This window comes from Etheostoma cragini, chromosome 16, assembly GCF_013103735.1.
Source record: "Etheostoma cragini isolate CJK2018 chromosome 16, CSU_Ecrag_1.0, whole genome shotgun sequence".
Taxonomy (NCBI): Eukaryota; Metazoa; Chordata; class Actinopteri; order Perciformes; family Percidae; genus Etheostoma; species Etheostoma cragini.
The window spans coordinates 11106704-11126609 of NC_048422.1; the positions used below are offsets into that span (position 1 = coordinate 11106704).

The following is a 19906-nucleotide window of genomic DNA, read 5'->3' on the forward strand; positions in this document are numbered from 1 at the left end:
GGCCTCTCTCTCTCTCTCTCTCTCCCTCTCTCTCTCTCTCTCTCTCTCTCTCTCTGTCTCTCTCTCTCTCTCTCCTCAACGTGTGCTGCTTCTAAATGACCAAAACCTTTTTGGATGAGATGAGTTTCTGACGATGTCATCACAAGGAAAATATGACTGTGAAATTGATGGCACTAAAATTTGATCCTCTCTCCTCCATACATATGCTATAATGAGCTAAATCAAAATTTGGGCAAACATATTTTTTCCAAAGTGTATGTAACATTAAGAATTTAAGAATATCTTTAAGAATATCATAAATTGTCTTAGAATAACACTTTTATGGTTTCACATTATGAACATTAACTTCAAAGTCCATATTGTGCCATTAACGTGTACATGTTGAACTACAAATTTATGACTTAGAGAGTTCCAGATGTTAAGTTTAAAATTGATGTATGAACACTTGAGTAGAACTCATCTTAAGAAATGATTTACAATACAGGTATAGATATCAATATAAATATATCAATGAATAAATAAAGTAATTTGAGCTGCAACGATAGTCAACAGTAATTCAGTTGCAACTGTTTTCATAACAGATTTATCGTTTTAGTTACTTTTCATACAAAAACCCCCAAATATTTGTAATTTTCAGCTTACAATACTTAGTATTTGATGCTTCTCTGTGTCATATTTGATAGAAAATGAAAGATATTTGGGTTTTGGACTGTTGGTCAATTAAAACTGGTAATTTGAATACATCGCCTGGGGATGCAGGAAAAGAATATGAAGTGCATTTTTCTGACATTTTATAGACAAAATCATTAATCAAGAAAAGGTTAATTAATTATGATAATAAATGTTAGGTGCAGCCCTATAAATGATGTTCCTCCATTGAGTAATTAAAATGTCTTACTAAATGCAAACTGCACATTATTATTGCGGTATTATACTGTACACTGTACATATTTACTGCTACAGGTACCCTGCTAGAAACAAAATGAAATAAACTGTGTAAGGCGAGAATAACTAAAACCACTTATTCATGGATATAATACTCAACCTGCAGATGATGTTAGGTTCAAAACCCCAAGTATAGGTTTAACATATTCAAATGATAACTATTTACAGTCCCTACTTGTAATTTACAAAGAAAGTTTAGCCGTAGGCTTGTAGCATTTGTATTCTTTCTTCTGCTATTCAGTGCATCATTTATTTGAAATGGTTAACATAAACATGTTACTTTACAGTATGTACATATAGTGGTATGGTTCATGTTGAGCAATGCTTTGTATAAACAACCACAGGAAAAAGAATATCTGCCTTAGATGGACATTGTCCAACCAAGAAACATGAAAGCATGCTCTCACACACACACACACACACACACACACACACTGAGGCATCCACGCTTGAAAAGACAACTTTGTGGAATCTTCTTTGCTTTATCCGCCCTGTTTTAAGTCAATACTCTTATCAGCTGGGTGCTACTCATGAGGATGCAGCATGGTTATAGAGGAATTCAAAGAATTGAACTGACATTTGTAAAACTATGTGAATGGACTCAAACAGGCCACATGTCTGGTTATATGGTCAGTCCTGAACTGATGAAAGGATGTTTTATTGAGCCTCTGCTCAGGAGAAACATCCAACATCTGGTTTATTTGGACCCTAAGCTGATAAAGCTGTAGATCAATGGTTTAGCCCAGTCTAGTCTAGTTTAGTGAGTTAAGCCGCTGATTGATACAGGGCTGCTTTTCAACAGAAAAATAACAAAAAAAACATATCATTTTCATGTCATAAAAGGTAAGTAAAAGAAGTGTCCTGGGGAACATGATAGAAAAAGACATATGTGAAGAAGAAAGACATGTGTACATTTATATTACATACTATATTTCTATTTTTCTTTATCCGAAAGGAGCTGTATTGCCTTGCAGATTAGAAAGAGAAAGTTGATCCGCTGGCATTTCTATCTTCACTTTCTGTTCTGTTGTCTTTGTTTTCTCTGTCTCTACGTGAACTGGCTAAGCTGCTCAGTTGGTCGAGCTCTAATTTGCAGAAGTGCTCTTCTAACAAAAAGAGGAAAGTATTCTTATTAAGTGCTTTGCTGAATGGTGACCAATAAGTTAAGTTAAGTTAATGTTAAAGATTATTTTGACATTTTAGGCCAAAAACACTGACATCTGTGAATAGGATGCTTTAATAGCGCTAACATATTATTCTTTGTTTCTTTATTCCATTTTATTCCTTGTGTGTATTTAGCACCAACCTGCTCCAAAGGCAAAGAAGAAGCTCTTGTCAGGGTGATCCTCAAGAAGTGCCTTGACCCTCGTCCCCATCCTCTCGTTCCTCTTGTAGATGAGTTCCTGTCGAAAGTAGCTGTCTATTTCCTGGGCGGTCTCCTGCTCGCTGGGTGGCAGTGTCACATTATTGAAGTTAGGGACCTGCAGGGGTGATGGTTCAGTCAGGCCACAGAGGTGAAAAGGAGACGGGATTTCTTTTGTTTGGTCTTTCCCGGCAGTTTAAATCAATTTTCACAAAAGAAAAAGAAATTCTAAGAAAGCATTACTCTTTAATTTGTGTGTTGAACTGACCACGGTGCACAGGGATCGTGAGGAGGGCAAACAGCAAATAATAGAGAGAAAGGCAAGGATGGTGGAAGGAAGAACAGAATAACTAAATTGGCCATGGTATGGAGAATCTGGTAGAAGGTAGAGTTTATAGAGGAGGTGTGGGGGATAAAAAGGTCGGTCAGAGGGTTAGGGGTGGAGGTGAAAGGTCAAGGGTCGTGTCACTGAGAACACTCCAAAAGGTTAAGTTGTCAAAAAAACTCTTAGTTTATTAACTAAAGGGATAAATCGATAAAGTCCACTGCTACGACTCACCTGTGAGGTGTCATGATTGAAGATGATAGAGTTGAGATCTCCACAGTTGTAGTGTCTGATGAGGTCTTCAGTGGTGTACGGGACCTGTAGGCTTCCTGCCCGTAAAGACTCCTGCTGTAATAGCGTCTGGTTCAGGGCGAAGATGACCTAGAAGGAGACAACAACAATTTATTATTGATCGGTGGATTTTTTTTTTTTTACCTTGATCGAAGATCAAAGTGCTCTCTGGCCTCGCAAACATTAAAGTTGATTCAGCAAGGGGCGACCTCTAGCTCACCCAGTTAGAGCGTGCGGCCCATGTAGGCTGAGTCGTTTGCAGCAGCCCGGGTTAGAGTCTGACCTGCGGCCCTTTGCTGCAGGTCATCCCCCATCTCTCTCCCACCTTTCCCGTCTATCAAATGTCACTATCTAATCATAAGTGAAAAAGATACCCCAAAAAATAATCTTAAAAAAAATTTCAGATTCAGCTAGCGCAAGTGAATGTAGAAAAATTATACTCGATAATATGGATGCAACTGACGTGTCACACAGTGTGATGAGAAAGTAAATTAGGTTACAGGATTAATAAAGTAAGGTTAAGTAACCTTGCCCATGATCACCTGTTTCAAAAGTATAAAATGTTGACTCAAGTTATAGAACTTCCTTGAGTTAAATGCCCATTTATACTCATGCTCATGTTTTCGGCTCTGGAGGGGGATTATAGATGGAAGCTGTGAAGTTAAAAGTAGAAGATGTGTTTCATCTGTCACAGCCAATCACAAATCCAAACATATCCAAACAGTCTGCAATCATGGTAGCTGCTTTATGAGGCTGTATTTAAGAACAGTGGCACTTTGAGCTTGATGCATTATTTTTAACTGAATTCACAGCGCCACATGTCTACCTTCCCAACAACTGCCTACCTTTAAGATTGTTATTCTAAAAAAGCGTGCAGCGGTGTGAAAGCCCCTTTAGTTTAGTTTAGTTTGTCAGCAACATTTGCTAATTAACACTAAACGAAGACTACAGTGCATTTGAAGCTGATGGGAATATCACTAGTTTTGCAGGTGTCTGGTTATAAAGCATTGGGAAAATTATATTTTGTAACAAAGTTCTAGGACTCGTCCTGATGGAAACATAAATGTCTGTATCCATCCAATATTTGTGCAGAACCATATGTGAACCATCTGGTGGCGTTAGAGGAAAGGTCAGAGGATCCAAAATTTGAAGGAGTCTGGGATGAATGTGTAAATAAAATGTCATCTCAATCCGTCCAATAGTTTTGGAAATATTTCAGTCTGGACCAAAGTAGTGGGACAACCAATTTACAGGCCAAAAAAAACATTGCCATTACTCCAGCTATGCTGCTAGCATGAATAAAATTCAGAAATACTCACACATATTATTTTATTACACCATATTGTGTGACAAAAGTCCAGATGTGATGTGATGTCTACAACCTAACAGGTAGTAAAAAGTATTTAGATTTTCTGAACTAACTATTATAGCAAAGGGGGCCGTTTGAGTTTTTCCTGCCCACACCCTCTGTGCTCTGCTGCAGAGATTCAGCTATTGTGCGAGCATGAAATCAGCCAGTGTTTGGTGAGAGGACCCTGGTGAGCCTGCCGCCTATGATCAGTAACGCGGGGACACACATATGCATACATGCACACCAATACACATTAAACACACACTCTGAAGGTTCTATGGTATCTACATACATACGCAAGAGAGAGAGAGAGAGAGAGAGAGAGATACACAGAAACCACCACCACTCACCTCAGCACACGCTCTCCCTCTGATCTCTCTACCACGCACACACACACACACCTTCCACCCTGCAGCTATTGATCTTGAGTCCAATAAAAGAGGAAAATCTGTATGGCTTATTTGATTCTCAATGGGAGCTATCAGTCAAAGTGAAGATGTGTTTTGTCAGCTGTGGAACTATGTAAATGTCTCTACAGTATGTCTGCATGTTTTTAAAATTCAGTATGCATCCTTTGTATGTATTTGTCTGTGTGTGCGTGTGCGTGTGTGTGTGTGTGTGTGTGTACTCTCAGATCTTTGTCAAATGAATTCAGTATTTCTATGCATACCCGTACGCCAACCAGGCCAACCCAAGCGGCTTTTTCCTTTTTTACATGTTCTCTTTTCTAAGGTGCTCTGATGACACTTCTCTCTCTCTCTAGGCCCATTGTGGGAGCCTCAGTAGCAGAGGAGAGGAGGAGAGGAGGGCAGCATGGAGCAGATGCCTTCTTGTCAGGGGACAAAGAACCCCTCGGTCAGTCTCTCTTCTCCTCTCCCCTGCGCTCCATCCAGCTTTCATCGGCCGCGCATCAAAGTAGCGCTCTGCATATGAAAAGGGCCCCGTCTTTATGCCACGCAAATTAGCCTATCGCCGCCCCTCCCCGACTCATTTCACAAAACACCCTCACATCTGTGCCACGTCCGTGAAGGAAGGCCCTCATCTGCAGGGTCTCCCCTTTTTCTGAGCTCTCTCTTCTCCTTTTTCTCCGCTCGCCGTGCCTTTCAGCCCCTTAAATTATGGCTGTGAAGAGAGGAGGCAGAGGGGGAGAGAGAGGGGGAGGAACAGCCATAGCCAGATAAAAAGGAAAGTTTAAAAAAGTGGGAGGTTAAGGGATGGAAAGAGATATAAAGAAAACACAAGTAAGAAAGTGAGGAAGGATACAAAAAACAGGAGCGGCCTGCCGGAGTGAAAGAAAGAAACCCTTAATGAATGATTTCTTTCTTTCTGCTGTGATCCTCCTCTTCTGTTAGTGCACTGTGGGTCAGAGGGTGCATTTTCCCACTCAGCTCCTTTCATCAGGTCCCCGTTTCTTCTTCTTCTTCTCCTCCACTGCTGCCCCCTATCCCGCCCCCATCAGCACGCACACACAGACACACAGACACACCCCTTGCTGATATCAAAGCAAGCGCAGCCAATGAAAGTCAATAATTGTCCTTTGTCATGGAAATGTCCCCTCTTGTTGAGATGGAGTGGGGTGGGTGTGTGCATCCAGAGCAAACATCATCACAGTCGGATTCCCACATGTGGAGATTTGGAGTGTTCGGTGGCTCGGCTGAAAAAACTCTGCTCTCGCTCTGAAGTGTGTTAGCTCAGCTTAGCATTTGCAAGAAAAGTAGCAAGCAGGCTTACTGGAGTGTCTTTGAGAAGAGGTTAAATTAATTGCATTTATGAAATGTTGGCTCACTTTCCAATCATTATTCTGTTGAGAATATCCACTTAATAACTGTACGCACTAGGGCCAATTATCAATTTGCCAGCATCATTAGAAGCAAGACATGTCAACCAGTTTTCCACAAAAGAAGACACTTAACACAAGCCATACACCATACAAGTTCAGCAGTTATATGGCGTTTTTTCCATTACATGGTACCTGCAGAACTCGCATCTAATTGCCTTTTTTGGTTTTCCATTATGAAAAAGTCCCTGGTACCAGCTAACAGATACTTTTTTTAGTAGCACCTCAGTCGAGGTTTCGAGCGAGTTGAGGCGATAACCAAAAGGTGACGTGAAAACCTGCAGACTAGTGATTGATCAGAGAGAATCGTCACTAATCACTTTGTTATCATTGCTAGCGACAGATGGGGGTGTCCTTAACAAACCCAACGTTTTTAAATAGTTTAGCCAGCTGTGTTTTGTTGCTACCTCCATTTTGTTTTAATGTGTCTTCTGGCTGTGGCAACAGCTACATGCCGAGAATCAAAAGCAACACACCGTTGACGTTCTGGGCATGTCGCGTTAGGTCCTGCTATGGCAACCAGCCGCTCTCTGCAATGGACTAATCTGCGATGGAAAAAGGAGGATGGTGCACCGCGGCCGAGTCGAGTCGAACCGAGTCCAGCAGGTACCATGTATTTGAAAAATGGCATTAGTGAGTAGTAGCGCTCTCATTTTTTCTCTGAAAATCATTTGAAAATATAAAAAGAGTGGATCTATTCAAATTCAAATGTCATAGTCTATAAAGACGACGAAAAATTTTAATTCATTTTTCTACCCCAATGAGGTCTCACAAATGTTCACGTCCCTGGACCATTACCAAGCTGATACCATCTAGTGTCAACCTTTTTTTTATTGTGATGACAACATATCTGAGGCTTGTGAGGAAGAGGGAGACCCATAAAGGAACAGAACAACTTCAATTTGGCAACGTAGTTCAGACGTAGGTGATGAAATCTATGTGATGAAATTTGAACTATTTACTGTATGTTTTAGTTGTAATTCTACACTCAGACCTACTGAGGAGAAAGCCCACTTTAGACAGCAGGACTGCATGACCGCACGACAGCCTGCAACGCTCAAACCGCTGGTCAACATCAGACTGCTTTCAGACCACGTCAGTTTCATCCCCAGTGGGCTATAATATTTCAAACTCAACACTGCTGTCTAATAGATAATATAACTTGAGGTATTTAATCTCCGTTTGTCAGAAACACATTTTGTCTGTATATAAATGTATAGTGTATGTAAACTGTATTTGAGGTCCTGTCACAGTATGAATCTGGTGCAATGTGAGCGGCTTGTAAACACCAAGATGAACTCCTTGTATGGTAAAGCCTCAGGCTAATTGATGTCATTCTGATTGTACGTGCTGAATCTGGAGTTGGAGAATGTTTCAGTGACATTTCCAATTTAGTTTCGTAGGAAACTAAAGAGGAGCATGTGTTATCCTGCATGCAACTATCTTTCTCTTGGTGAGTGTGTTTTTTCTGACTAACTATGTGAGCAGAAAAATTCTGAGTTGAAACAAGAGTTTCAAAAAGTAACCTGTCCACACTTTGTTGACAAACCATGTGCTCATATAGCCACACACACACGCACACACGCACACACGCACACACACACACACACACACACACACGCTCTCACACACTCACACACACACACACACACACACACACACACACACACACACACACAGCACTTGAAGCCAATTCATTGAGCCTTGGCCATCTCCCAAGTAAAAATGAAGACTCCCAATAGCTCCTCTGTTTCCTCCGGACTACCTGATAGTATCAGAGTAATACAAGGCTCTCTCTAAACAATTCACATTTTATTTTGTATTGTCCGTATTATGATGAGTTAAGAACATTACCTTACATGAAATGTCTCTCCAAATTCCTGAAATGTTCTGGTGCACTTTTTGGCAACTTTGTTTCTAAAGCTTGGCAAAAAGGACTAGAAGGTTTGATTGTAAGGGTAAATTGTTATTTGCATCTGGTCCTCTGTTCTAATTAATGGTGTCTTGTAAGCCTGTGTGGGCTGGGCATATTTTGTTGTATGTGTGACACAATAATAAAATGATTCATTCATTCATTTATTCAATCAATCATTCATCCATTCATCACATAGAGTGAGATGTAGGAGAGAGAGTGGGGGGTGGAGGCGATCATTTCCACCAGAAAGCAGGAGAGAAAGAAACACTACAGCTGAACCAATAAGAAAGAGAGAGAAAGACAGACAGAAAGAGCGAGATAATGAGAGAAATGGACTCTATGTACTGATGACACTAGTGAAATGTCAGAGGAGGAGCGCATGAAGGCAGACAGGAATAGACAGAGATAGGGATTCTGAGTCACTGTATGAGGGATGTTATTAGTGAAATGTTAGGCGGAGCAGTCGGCCTTAAAACAAGACCTAGTAGAACAGCAGCACCGCCAGGGTTTTACAGAGACTCTGTCCTCAGGCAGTCCCATTTATTTACATGCCAACACCTACTTATTTGACTACATTATTTAATATGAACTGCGGGAGGTAACTTGTCCTCTATTTTATCTTCCAGGTGATGTGGGGGTTAATTTAGCAGCGGATTTCAGAGCTGATTGTAAAAAAAAACATACATACCAATACATGATGTGGTCATAGGTGACAGCTGTCCATGTTGAAGGGTTTCTAGTTGCCCCCATAACCCTAACTTTGATGATGTTGCCATACACTGTCCACTTTTAGTTGATTATTCGACTACTTTGTTGTTTTCGTCTTAGTCATTTCCTTAATGCTTTTTCATGTTGAATGACTTAATTCTGAGAAATATATGAGCACATCGCTGGTAAAAACAAGATTTAAAGTGATGCTTTTGCATTACGCTTTGTGGAGGAACACAGTTTTACAGAGTTGTCGATTAAATCAACTAAAATCGGATGAGTGTTCTTAAATATCAATAATTTGTCACAAATGTTTATAAACTTGCCTCAATTATAACATGTCTCCTCCTAGTTGTACTACAGCACTTACTTTTAAAAAACATGTTTGGAGACACTGCCTTATTTAATCACTAAATTACTAGATATTAGTAGTGGATAAATTACCCAGCTGCTGTTTTTATCACTGCAGGAACATTTCTGTTGACGGTATACTGAGACACGGTTAATGGCTTGGGCTTCTTTGGGGACATTTATGTTAAAGTGTATGTCCTCATTCAGCTTGTTTCTTTTTTGCACAGCCGCTGCAGTTGACACACCTGTAACGGTGAACAATTAGCGTTGTTTTCACTACAGCTGTTACTGCATAGCGATCATGGAGCGTATGTAAAGATGTAGCGATAGACACTCACCAGATCTGCTGTTTACTTGAATTGGAAGACAGAAGTTGATCCATATTTCCCCACTTTTTGCCACAGCTGATAAATTATTAGAATTCAACCAAGCCATGTAATAATATTAAATACTACACAGATAAACAGTGGAGAAGTTGATTTGCTGCACGAGTAGTTTGAGAAGTTTCTATTGACAATTTTTACACAGCCACGACCTTGAGTCTGCATTGGAAACCGTTGTAACTCCTGCGAACCTAAGCTGATTACAGCAGCCGTCTTCTGACACAAGTGACCTCAAAAATCTTTCAGAGTCACTTCTAAAGCCTCCAAGTAATGATGATTTGGAATACCAAAAACATTTGGTGGAGTATTCCCCTAGCATAATTGAAGTTAAATGTTTTTCAAAATTCTTCAACAAATGTTTTTGGTTGTAGAAAATGCGAAAGCTGCTTGTTAAGGACAGGGAAAATGTAAAACAAACATTTTTTTAAAGAGATTTGTGTCAAAAGTAGCAAATGGGTACTGCATCTGTCACAGCTTTATTTATCAGTTATTCACTGGCATTCACACACACACACACACACACACACACACACACACACACACATATAAATCTCTCACCACTGCACAAGTGAACTTTTACTTTCTGGCTGAAACCCCACCATTTAAACATATACACACACAAACACACATACACACACAAACACACATATACACACTTACCTTATCTATATTGTTTTTACACTTTGTCACATTATCCTTCCCCATCTACCTCTTTTCCTCCCGTCTCCCCCTTTTCTCTCATCCAAACCCTCTTTCAAACTCCCTCCTGAGTTTTCTCCCCCGTAACCTGCACCTTAGCTCTCGCTCCTCCATTCATCCTTCCATCATTTCATTCCCTTCCTTTACCCTTTGATCCTGTACATTCACTGCCTCTCTCTCCTCCTGTGCCTCCTTCCATCCATCTATCCCTCCCTTTCTCTTTCCTTTGATCCTATACATCCCCTCTATCAGCCAGGTCTTTAAAGATTTGACCCCTGCATTCCTTAGGTCCTTCATGATGTGTGTGTGTGTGTGTGTGTGTGTGTGTGTGTGTGTGTGTGTGTGTGTGTGTGTGTGTGTGTGTGTGTGTGTGTGTGTGTGTGTGTGTCTGTGTGTGTATTTTTGTGCATTAAAGCGTGTGTACACCTGTACAAGATTAGGACTTTTCTCCACGGATTTGTATGTGCATATATGTGTCTGTCCATGTACACATCAACACGTGTGTGTGTGTGTGTGTGTTTTTGTGTGTGTGTGTGTATGTTTGTGTGTGTGTGTGTGTGTGTGTGTGTGTTTAAATGCTTCATCTTTGTGGATTACCGTAGCCTCTGCTGAGCTCAAAGCAGTCCTTTGAACTTAGCTTTATTAATTTTCAAATATGAGACAAAAGAAAGGGAAAAGGGGCCTAGAGTTCTACACAGGAGGATATGAAACAAAAAAGAAAAGAAAAAAAGATGATGATAACATCGCCAAGCCACACAGAGAAAAATCCCTAGGCCTACATCCTTGGCAATAATCATGACCAAAACTAGTTTTTTCTCCTCTCTTTGAAAGGAAAATCCATCCTCTGGCATAATTGATATAGCTTATTCCTTTTGATCTTGTTAAGATAAATCAAAGAATTTTAACATGAACAGCTCTCTCATAGAGCCAGAGAGCTGGGGTCTGTGCACAAACAAAGTTTCTTTCTCTTCAAAATGTGAAAAAATGGGTTTTCACTGTACCGGATATAATTAAGCAGAGGTTGTCATTTTTGTTGATTACCCAGTCAGTTATTTTTCTGAGCATTCAATCAATCTTTGAATCTATAAAATGTATGAAAAGCCAACAATGACGTTTTCATATTGCTTGTTTCAGCTGATCAACAGTCCGAAACACAAAGATAATCAAAATTCAACTTAAATTGTGGCGGTAAAGAAGGCTAGCTTTTTTAAAATGATTTTAAATACCATGACATCAAACTGTCATAAGGATTTGTTATGTTTTATGTAACCAATGTTGAAGTCTGTGTGCACACTATCTTTCCCCATGTCTTTGAGACACATTTCCCTTTGAAGACGTTGTAGATAAAGGAAAAGATTAACTGATTATCAGATGTATTGTTGATTATTTCCTGTCAGTCCACCAAATAGTTGTAAGCATCTAGACATTTTAAGTAATAGAGTACGTGTCAACACTTAAAACATAAATACAAATTAATATTACTTTGTATTACATTTGCATTTTTTTATTGTCATTCATTATCTGTTTATAAACAAGTCTATCTTTCTGCTGACAGTGTATACTTCCTATGAATGCTAAACTGGGGGTCTGTTACAATGAACATATGATAGATCACATTGATGGCCTCTCTCTCTCTCTCTCTCTCTCTCTCTCTCTCTCTCTCTCTCTCTCTCGATCTGTCTCTCGCTCTCTCTCTCGCTCTCTCTCTCCCTATAAAAACATTCTTGTGGGGTGCATTTACCCTGGTGCCCGGACGCAGCCAAATATTTAGGCTGTCACAGGGAATCAGCCTCAAACCAAATGGCTGGAGGTTTGTGTGTGTGTGTGTGTGTGTGTGTGTGTGTGTGTGTGTGTGTGTGTGTGTGTGTGTGTGTGTGTGTGTGTGTGTGTGTGTGTGTGTGTGTGTGTGTGTGTGTGTGTGTGTCTTGGGGATTGTGGTGATTGAAATGTCAACTTCTCAAACCCCCCACTCTCACGCTGCACTACACGATGAACAAGCTGTACATGAGTCCAAACCAACACACCCTGAGACACAGACACGCCAACATGTGTACACTTCTATTATGATAAAACATTGAATCATAAAAGAAAGAAAATTTAAAAAAGAAAGGGTCACTCACAGTCAGTGGTTGGCTGATCGACAGTAAATTAATTGCCAACAATTCTACAAAACTAGCAGTTCCAAGACATCACCTTACGCTCTTTGAACTTTTTTCTGACAATTTATAGGCTGAATAATTAATTACTGAAAACTTACTGACAGATTAATCCTTATTCAAAACAATAAAACCAATTTAAATATTTAGTATAATCTGATTAGCAACTGAAAAACAATGTCAACATCAGATGAGTTTTAAGCCTGACAACAAATGTCAATTCCCTCATTATTATATGAGTCTGCAAATAATTACACACATAAACCTTTAAGAGAGTTTGTGAGAGTTGGCAACTACAGATATCTACTGTAGACAGACTTAACCTGCCTCTCCCTCTCCCTCTCCCTCTCCCTCTCCCTCTCCCTCTCCCTCTCCCTCTCCCTCTCCCTCTCCCTCTCCCTCTCCCTCTCCCTCTCCCTCTCCCTCTCCCTATCCCTTTCACTCTCACTCTCACTCTCACTCAGCCCATCAGTCCACTAAGAAACAACACAAGGCTCTTAAAAACACAGCGAGCCACAAGGAAAACAGCCATCAATCTACATGGCTTGTCTGTCAACTGAAGGAACGCTGTTAATCTTCACGACGGCACGAGTCAAGAACAACACTGTTTCATGCCGAGATTCATACCAATACAGCTGCAAGCATTTAGCGTGGATACACACTGACCATCCAAGTGTTCACATTGTGTGTGCTGTCACGCAAACGGAGAAAGAGTGGCAAATAAGATCAAAATTATCCGTATTCATGCATAAAAATGTAGCCAAGTTGCACCAAAGATTCACCTGCCAACTGACACTGTATTACTTTTGGGAATACTTTATGGTTTTTCCATTAATGGTACCTGCTCGACTCGCCTCAACTCGCCGCGACTCGCCTCGACTCAACTTGACTCTTCTCGAGCTGGTCGTCATTGCAGGAAACTGCCTAGCCTAACGCGACACACACACAGAATGTCGAAGGTGTGTTGCTTTAGATTTTCAGCATGGGACTGTTGCCACAGCCGAAAGACAAATTTAGTTTCAAAAGAAGCTTGAGGCAGCCAAAAAAAAACTGCTGTATAAACTATTTAAACATGGCGGGTTTGTACAATTCACCCGTCCCTCCCATCTGACGCAAGAAATGATGACGCAGTGAATATAAACGATTCTCTCCAACCTATCAGTAGTCAAAAGTAGTCTTTTGATATCACCTCAGCTTGCTTGGAACCTTGACTGTGGTGGCACTGTTAGCTGGTACCAGGGATTTTTCATAATGGAAAACCAAAAAAGGCGAGTAGAATCGAGTCAAGTCAAGTAGGTAGCATGCAGTGGAAAAACGCCATTAGAATGGTTCATATTTCCTTCATTATTATTCTTTATTAATTATGTCATGCATGTGAATGTGAAGGGCACAAGGTAAGTATAATTATGTCAATCTTTCTTTGTGATAATGTATAAATTAGCAACCAACATCGTTGGTTTAACTCACGTGTAAGAGTGACATAAATGCATAATACTGCACACATGAACCGCATCACCACAAGCCTGTAAGCATAAAGGCCTCAATGAAGAGTTGAGACAACATTGCAGCGTTTGGGAGCACTATAAAAACTATTTTATATAGTCAATGTTTAACACTCACAGAAGAAAGAGATTGCGATTTTATAACAATTAATCATGCAGGCCTATTGGTACTGTGAATTATTTCCACAAAGCGTACCTTTAATGATGTAAATGGAAAGGAAATAAAAAAGCCCTCAGCAACACATTTCAAATTTTCCAATAAAATACCCATGTGCTGAACCTACATTTTTACATTTTGTATTGTTTTTCAGACATAGTGAAGGATAAAGTGTTTATGGGTTGATGTTGTCTTGGTTCTTCAGCCATTGAAAACAGATAAATGCAAAATGGATTTTCTGAAAAATGGTAAGAGGCAGAAAACAGTGCTGTTTTTCTGAGCTTGTTACATATTGTTTGTTAGATATACAGTACATTCCATGCCATATGTTGTTTGGTTTCAATACAGGAGTCACAACATCATAATAATAATGTGTTCAGTTAACAGGATTACAACTTATCTGAATTGACACAGCTCCTTTCCAAAACACTGCCTTTGGGCTTAAAGACATCCAGTCTCCTACTGCAAAGGATGATGGGTACATGTTGTTAGGACAGCAGTGCCTAAGGTGACCAGATGTCCCGAAAAATTCGGGACAACCCCGAAATCCAAGCCGTTGTCCTAAATCCCTAATTCTGGCCTAACTGTCCCAAAACTTAGAGACAGTCTCAAGTCTGAAGAGCAGACTCTTGAGTAGTTGTACTCTCATAGAACATTGAAAACAGTTCACTGAGGCGGCTGCAACCGTACGTAGGCCTTACGTAAGCTGCTAGGCGCAAATTTTGATGCAGACAAAGCGTTTTGCAGTGCATGTAGGAAGGAGTTTGATATTTCACATGGGTGGGAGTCAGACGTCAGGCTGCATGCTAGCAGCCAACTACACACAGTATATGTTAGTGATAGTAGTCTAGCATATAACTAACAGCACAACTGTACAGACCAACACTTTGTGTTTGTTTTATTTGTTTCAGAATGAAGCTTGATTTCAAGATTTTTTTTTGTAGGTTTGGGTTTACATGGCAGACATTTGAATTCCTAAATATAAATAATAAATCATCCAGTCCCACATTTCACCCATTCTCATCTGGTCACCCTAGCAGTGCCAGAAATCAATCTCCAACTTTATGACTGTGCAGAAGTCATATAGAGAGACAGCAGGAATCAAAAACCCACACAGCGCTATTTACGATATCTGTAATTCCCTTTAAACCACTGGCCCAGACTCAGAACCAAAGCACCGCTGGCAAACCCAACTGAACGGGTTTGCACACATACTAGCACTCAGCCATGCATGTAAACACTTTCTGTCAGCTTGCCTCTGTTCCCTTGTTCTAAACAACAACACTGACTCAAAGCGTAAGACACTCGACCTTTAACCACCAGTACAAATCCTAAACCTCACACATTCTGAATGAGGCTATGTAAGGGAAATGGGACCAAACATCCAAACTATCTGAGAAATGCATCTGTGTATTGTGGTGAAAGACTAATCAATAAAGGAGACAAAAGGGTTGAGAGGAATAAACAGAAAGCAAAATCCATATTCAGAGACAGACAGTGGGAGCAAGGAGAGGGAAAACAAGAGAAAGTGATTAAGAGGTATAGGTGGCAAGATGGAAAGACAGAGAGAGAGCGAGACAGAGAGAAGAGAGAGATAGTTGTTGTGGAGACATCTGCCACGACCCACATCCTCACAATCACAGACTTATAAACAGCCAACAAAATATGAACAGCATCCAAACCATTGTGTGTTGAGAGTTCAGTTTTCAGAAAAGTGTATCCTTTGCATTCACTAAGGATGGTACTCGCATAAACGTGCTGCTGTCATGTGAAGTTATGACCAAAATAACAACTGTCAATGCTAAACTAACTACACAAGATACACAAAAAAAAAAAGATTTCTGCTAATTTTAGATCAGTGTAAGAAGTGCTGTGGGAAGAGAAAGACACACTGAGAAATACAGGGACAGAGAGTGGTTTGCATCAGATTTTACATTACAATTGTGGGATTCAGCTGCAAAGTATTCTTAAAGGAGACCTGTTTTGCTTTTCTGTATTTTTGGTCATATCTATAATGTTGCAAATAAATTTGTATTTATGAAAATTTTTAGTTTAAGTATGTCCCAAGTGGCACTGGACTTGTTTAGAACTTCTTTAACTTTAAAAAAATCACTTACGTCCCATGCATTTTATGGTATCACTGAGTGATCTTCTGTCTGTTAAATAACAAGATTAACAGTCTACTCAGGTCTCACACTTGCAGCTCTGCAGTGCTGCACTGAGGTGTAGCAGTGGCTTTGAGCTAAAGTCACATAATCACGTAAGTCATTAGTGTTCATCCTTTGGAGACCATGAATGTCTGTACCAAATTTCATTGCAATCCACCCCATAGGTCTCTGGACATTTCACTGAAAACATTTTTTTTGAACTATTGGTGTCAGGGATCACTAAAGTCAGTGTATTTCTACCCTTTGGGACCACGAATATCTGTATCAAATTTTATGACAATCTATCTTAACGTTGAGATTTTTCTTTCTGTAACAAAGTGGTGGACAGACAAAAGCCATGCTATCTGAACGTTTTTAAAAAAGTGTAGCATATCCAGAATGGTGTCAAAAGCTATGAAAATAACACCAAGGTTGTTAAAACCTTTGTAAAGGGACCAAAACATGAAGACAGACACACAGAGAGAGAAACAGAGTGGTGAAATGAGCTGGGAGGCCAAACAGTGGTGTTGCTGTTAAGCTCTCTCAGGTTTTATGATCTCAGCTACCACCGCTCCGACAAACCCCCAAAACACAAACAGTCTTTGGGAAGAGACAACCCTGAAAACTTCATCCACAGCGTGGAACTAACTCTGGGTGGTAGGAGTAATCTGATACACATGTTTATGTATGTGCTGGTCTGACGTGTGTGGACACTTGAATGTGAATGCTTAAAGTGTGTGTGTGTGTGTGTGTGTGTGTGTGTGTGTGTGTTTGTGTCAGGTGTGTATACTACAGTATTGGGGAGGAGGAAAGTGTACGAGAAAAAAAGAGAAATAGCAGTGTCTCCATTAGGAGTCAGAAACATTATCTGCTGCTTGCTTCATAGGAAACTTCAGAGATAAAAACTCAACCACACACCACGGGTTTATACAATATCTCTTCCTTTCTCTCCTTTACGGGGGCAAAAAAAGTGAAAGCAGCAGACCATCACATTTCCAGTTGTGTTCGGACCTATATCTGTCAGTCATCCATGAAGCAACAACTATGAATCAAGATGAAATGTGTTCCACTGAAAAAATTCAACAACTGGCTGTTAGAGCAGGCAACACTGTTCTAAACCATTCTTAACACGCTGGACGGAAACAGTGTGTACTGTTATACTCTGTTGCAAGTGGATTTATTGCTGACTGTCACCAAGCAAACTCATCTGCTTTTGTGGAACAGTTTTAGTCCAACAAAGGACGTTAAATAAAAGCGAATGGTGCAACAATGCTAATAAGCTATGATAGCTTCTTCTATCTCTAGCCTCTCCAGCTCTCCGACCCGGCCAGCACTGTCAAGATGGCTTTCTCTTTGTCAATCAACGGCAGAACAATAGTGCTGAATAATTTCAGCTCCACAAGTGAAACACCTTATCGTAGCGATTCTATTGACTTTTTTTTTTGTCCAACTGTTAATGCAATGCATTACATTAAACTTTCTAGCCAATTGGTAGAAACTGTTTTCCAGTCATATATCTTACAAGCAACTACTGATGACTCAAGCTGTCTGTAATTATTAAGATAGTAATGCTAACTTGGAGAGTTGCAGACGTCTCATAATCTCAGAGAGCAACTTTGCAGTGTAAGAAACAGTGAAAGAAACTGCATTCCCCTCCAGGTTCGTGTAAACACCCATGACAGTCTCAAGATATTTGGTTGTCTGAATTTAAATCTGGTCAAAACATCTGTGGAGAACAACAAAGTCTCACAAAACCCTCTTATGTCGTGCTCACCTGTGAAATTCCACTAGAACCACCTAAAACGTGGATGGAAGCCAGAAAGACATAAGTGGATTTATGGGCAGGTTAGCTCAGAAACCATGTGGTTCAACTTTTTATAGGCTTAAAAAATGTTGTATCAGCATCATTATATTCATGTGTAATCACCCTTTATTACTCAATTTAAAGGGGCAATATGCAGTTTTGGCCATTTCTTTGGTCTTTCCTCGGTCAGTCTGCCGCTTCCTCTTTATCCGTTCCTCTGACAATGCTTTCCTAGCTTTCTGCTTCTTTGTTGCCGGCTCAGGCAAACTCCATCGCTACCTTGTTAACTAGTTCCTGAATGGCTGTATGTGTGATGTCACGCCATCCTTCGTGATGCTAAGGCCGGCGGCTCGCTGGCTGAAAGTTGCAAGGGTGTTTTTTCCGCTCACAGGCGCTAGAGGGAAGTGAGGTGACCACAATTCAACTCGTAAAAAGTCATATAACCATTACAATGACTCCAAAGCATTTCAGTTATGGTAAATTAAGCTAAAAAAACTGCATAGTTCCTCTTTAACATTAATATGATTTTCATTTATATCACTTAGTTTTAGCTTTAGTTAGTAAAAGCCTTCTTGAGTAAACTCTATGTATATTTTTGTTAACTAACCAGCTAAAGACTCACAGGTTTCAACATTTCTATGCAAAAGTCAAGTTAGCTCACAGCAAAAGCAAAGAATCCTCTTTCCTTTTACAGTCAAATAGCAAACCAAGTCACAAAGTGGCTGCTGCACTAAACCTCTCCACAAGATCCAGGTGACAAAGTGGCTGCTGCACTAAACCTTTCCACAAGATCCAGGTGACACTCTGCGAGGAAGCACAAACTATTAATCCTGTGTTGGAGCTTGTGGACAACTTTGGCCTCGTATTGCTCGGCTGAAGTCCAGCCAGGTTTGGCTCTTTTCTACAGTGTTGATTTACTGCAGACCAGCCACAAACCTGGCCAGTACAGAGAAACCGTATACCAGTAGTAATTTATAAGACTAATAAGACTCATAACACCGTGAAAGGTTAATGCTCATTTGAAAACTAACACCCTATCTTTCAAAAAACATATTTATCTTTTATTTATATGCATTTTAATTAAATTAATTGTAGTTGTGCTCCTCACTGGGAAACTGTATGACACTGATTCTCAAAAACTAAAAATCCAATACATTACAACAATAAATGTTTCCTATTTAATTTTGACTTCAGTTTGACACAATTTAGAATATATATATATTTTTTTAAACTGTTAGTTCAGATGTGCAGTTTTCATTTATGGAACTTAAAGTTGCCTATATGCAAGTAAGTAAGTGAGTGTAGGCGGACTAAAGGATGTTTGCTCATTGGTCACTGAACCTCAGCTGAGATGACAGTATCGCAAGGCGTCGGACTCTTTTAACACTAGGCAATGGCAAGAGGCATATAGATTTGCATGACTGATGTATAGGAATGTAAAGAAGAAAATTATTCCCATCATATCAGATAGCTATCATTTCCGGGGACCACCTTTTATCTGTTGGCATATAGCCACCGGCTTTCTTCTCACACATATGCAACACCTTAACATTGTTTAATGCAATGTAACCAATCCTGAAGCACAAACATTACAGCCAAATCCATTCTTACAGAAAAATAGAAGTATCATATTGAACACTTAGGCTACATCCTATCATTTCCATAGTTATAATCCATATACTGTACGTACGTGTGGATGTAGCTTTATTTCACACAATCTGGTAGCATGGAAATTGGAGTTAAATTGACAAATTACTGCAACTGATACAGTATCTTCTTAACAGAGAATTAAATGTCCCAAAAGTAAGAGTCAATAGTAAATGCTTTATATTTTAAAACAAATGACAGCTATTAGTCAAGTAAATGCTTATTGTATTTAACAATTTTAATTCAACAAGTGACAATGAAAAGTCCAAGTGAAAGAGATGAATTAATGTTTCAGCCTAGGGCTGCACACTTAATTGCAATTGTA

At 39.8% G+C, this 19906-nt stretch overlaps 1 protein-coding gene across 1 annotated transcript in view; it reads right to left on the reverse strand.

Moving 5' to 3' along the window:
- trabd2a (TraB domain containing 2A) overlaps positions 1–19906 on the reverse strand; it is a 58850-nt gene that overhangs the window by 27660 nt on the left and 11284 nt on the right. The window contains exons 3-4 of the mRNA XM_034896765.1: positions 2868–3014; positions 2252–2426 (exon numbers count right to left, since the gene is read on the reverse strand). Coding sequence (XP_034752656.1) covers positions 2252–2426; positions 2868–3014 — 322 coding nt within the window. The remainder of the gene's footprint in view (positions 1–2251; positions 2427–2867; positions 3015–19906) is intronic.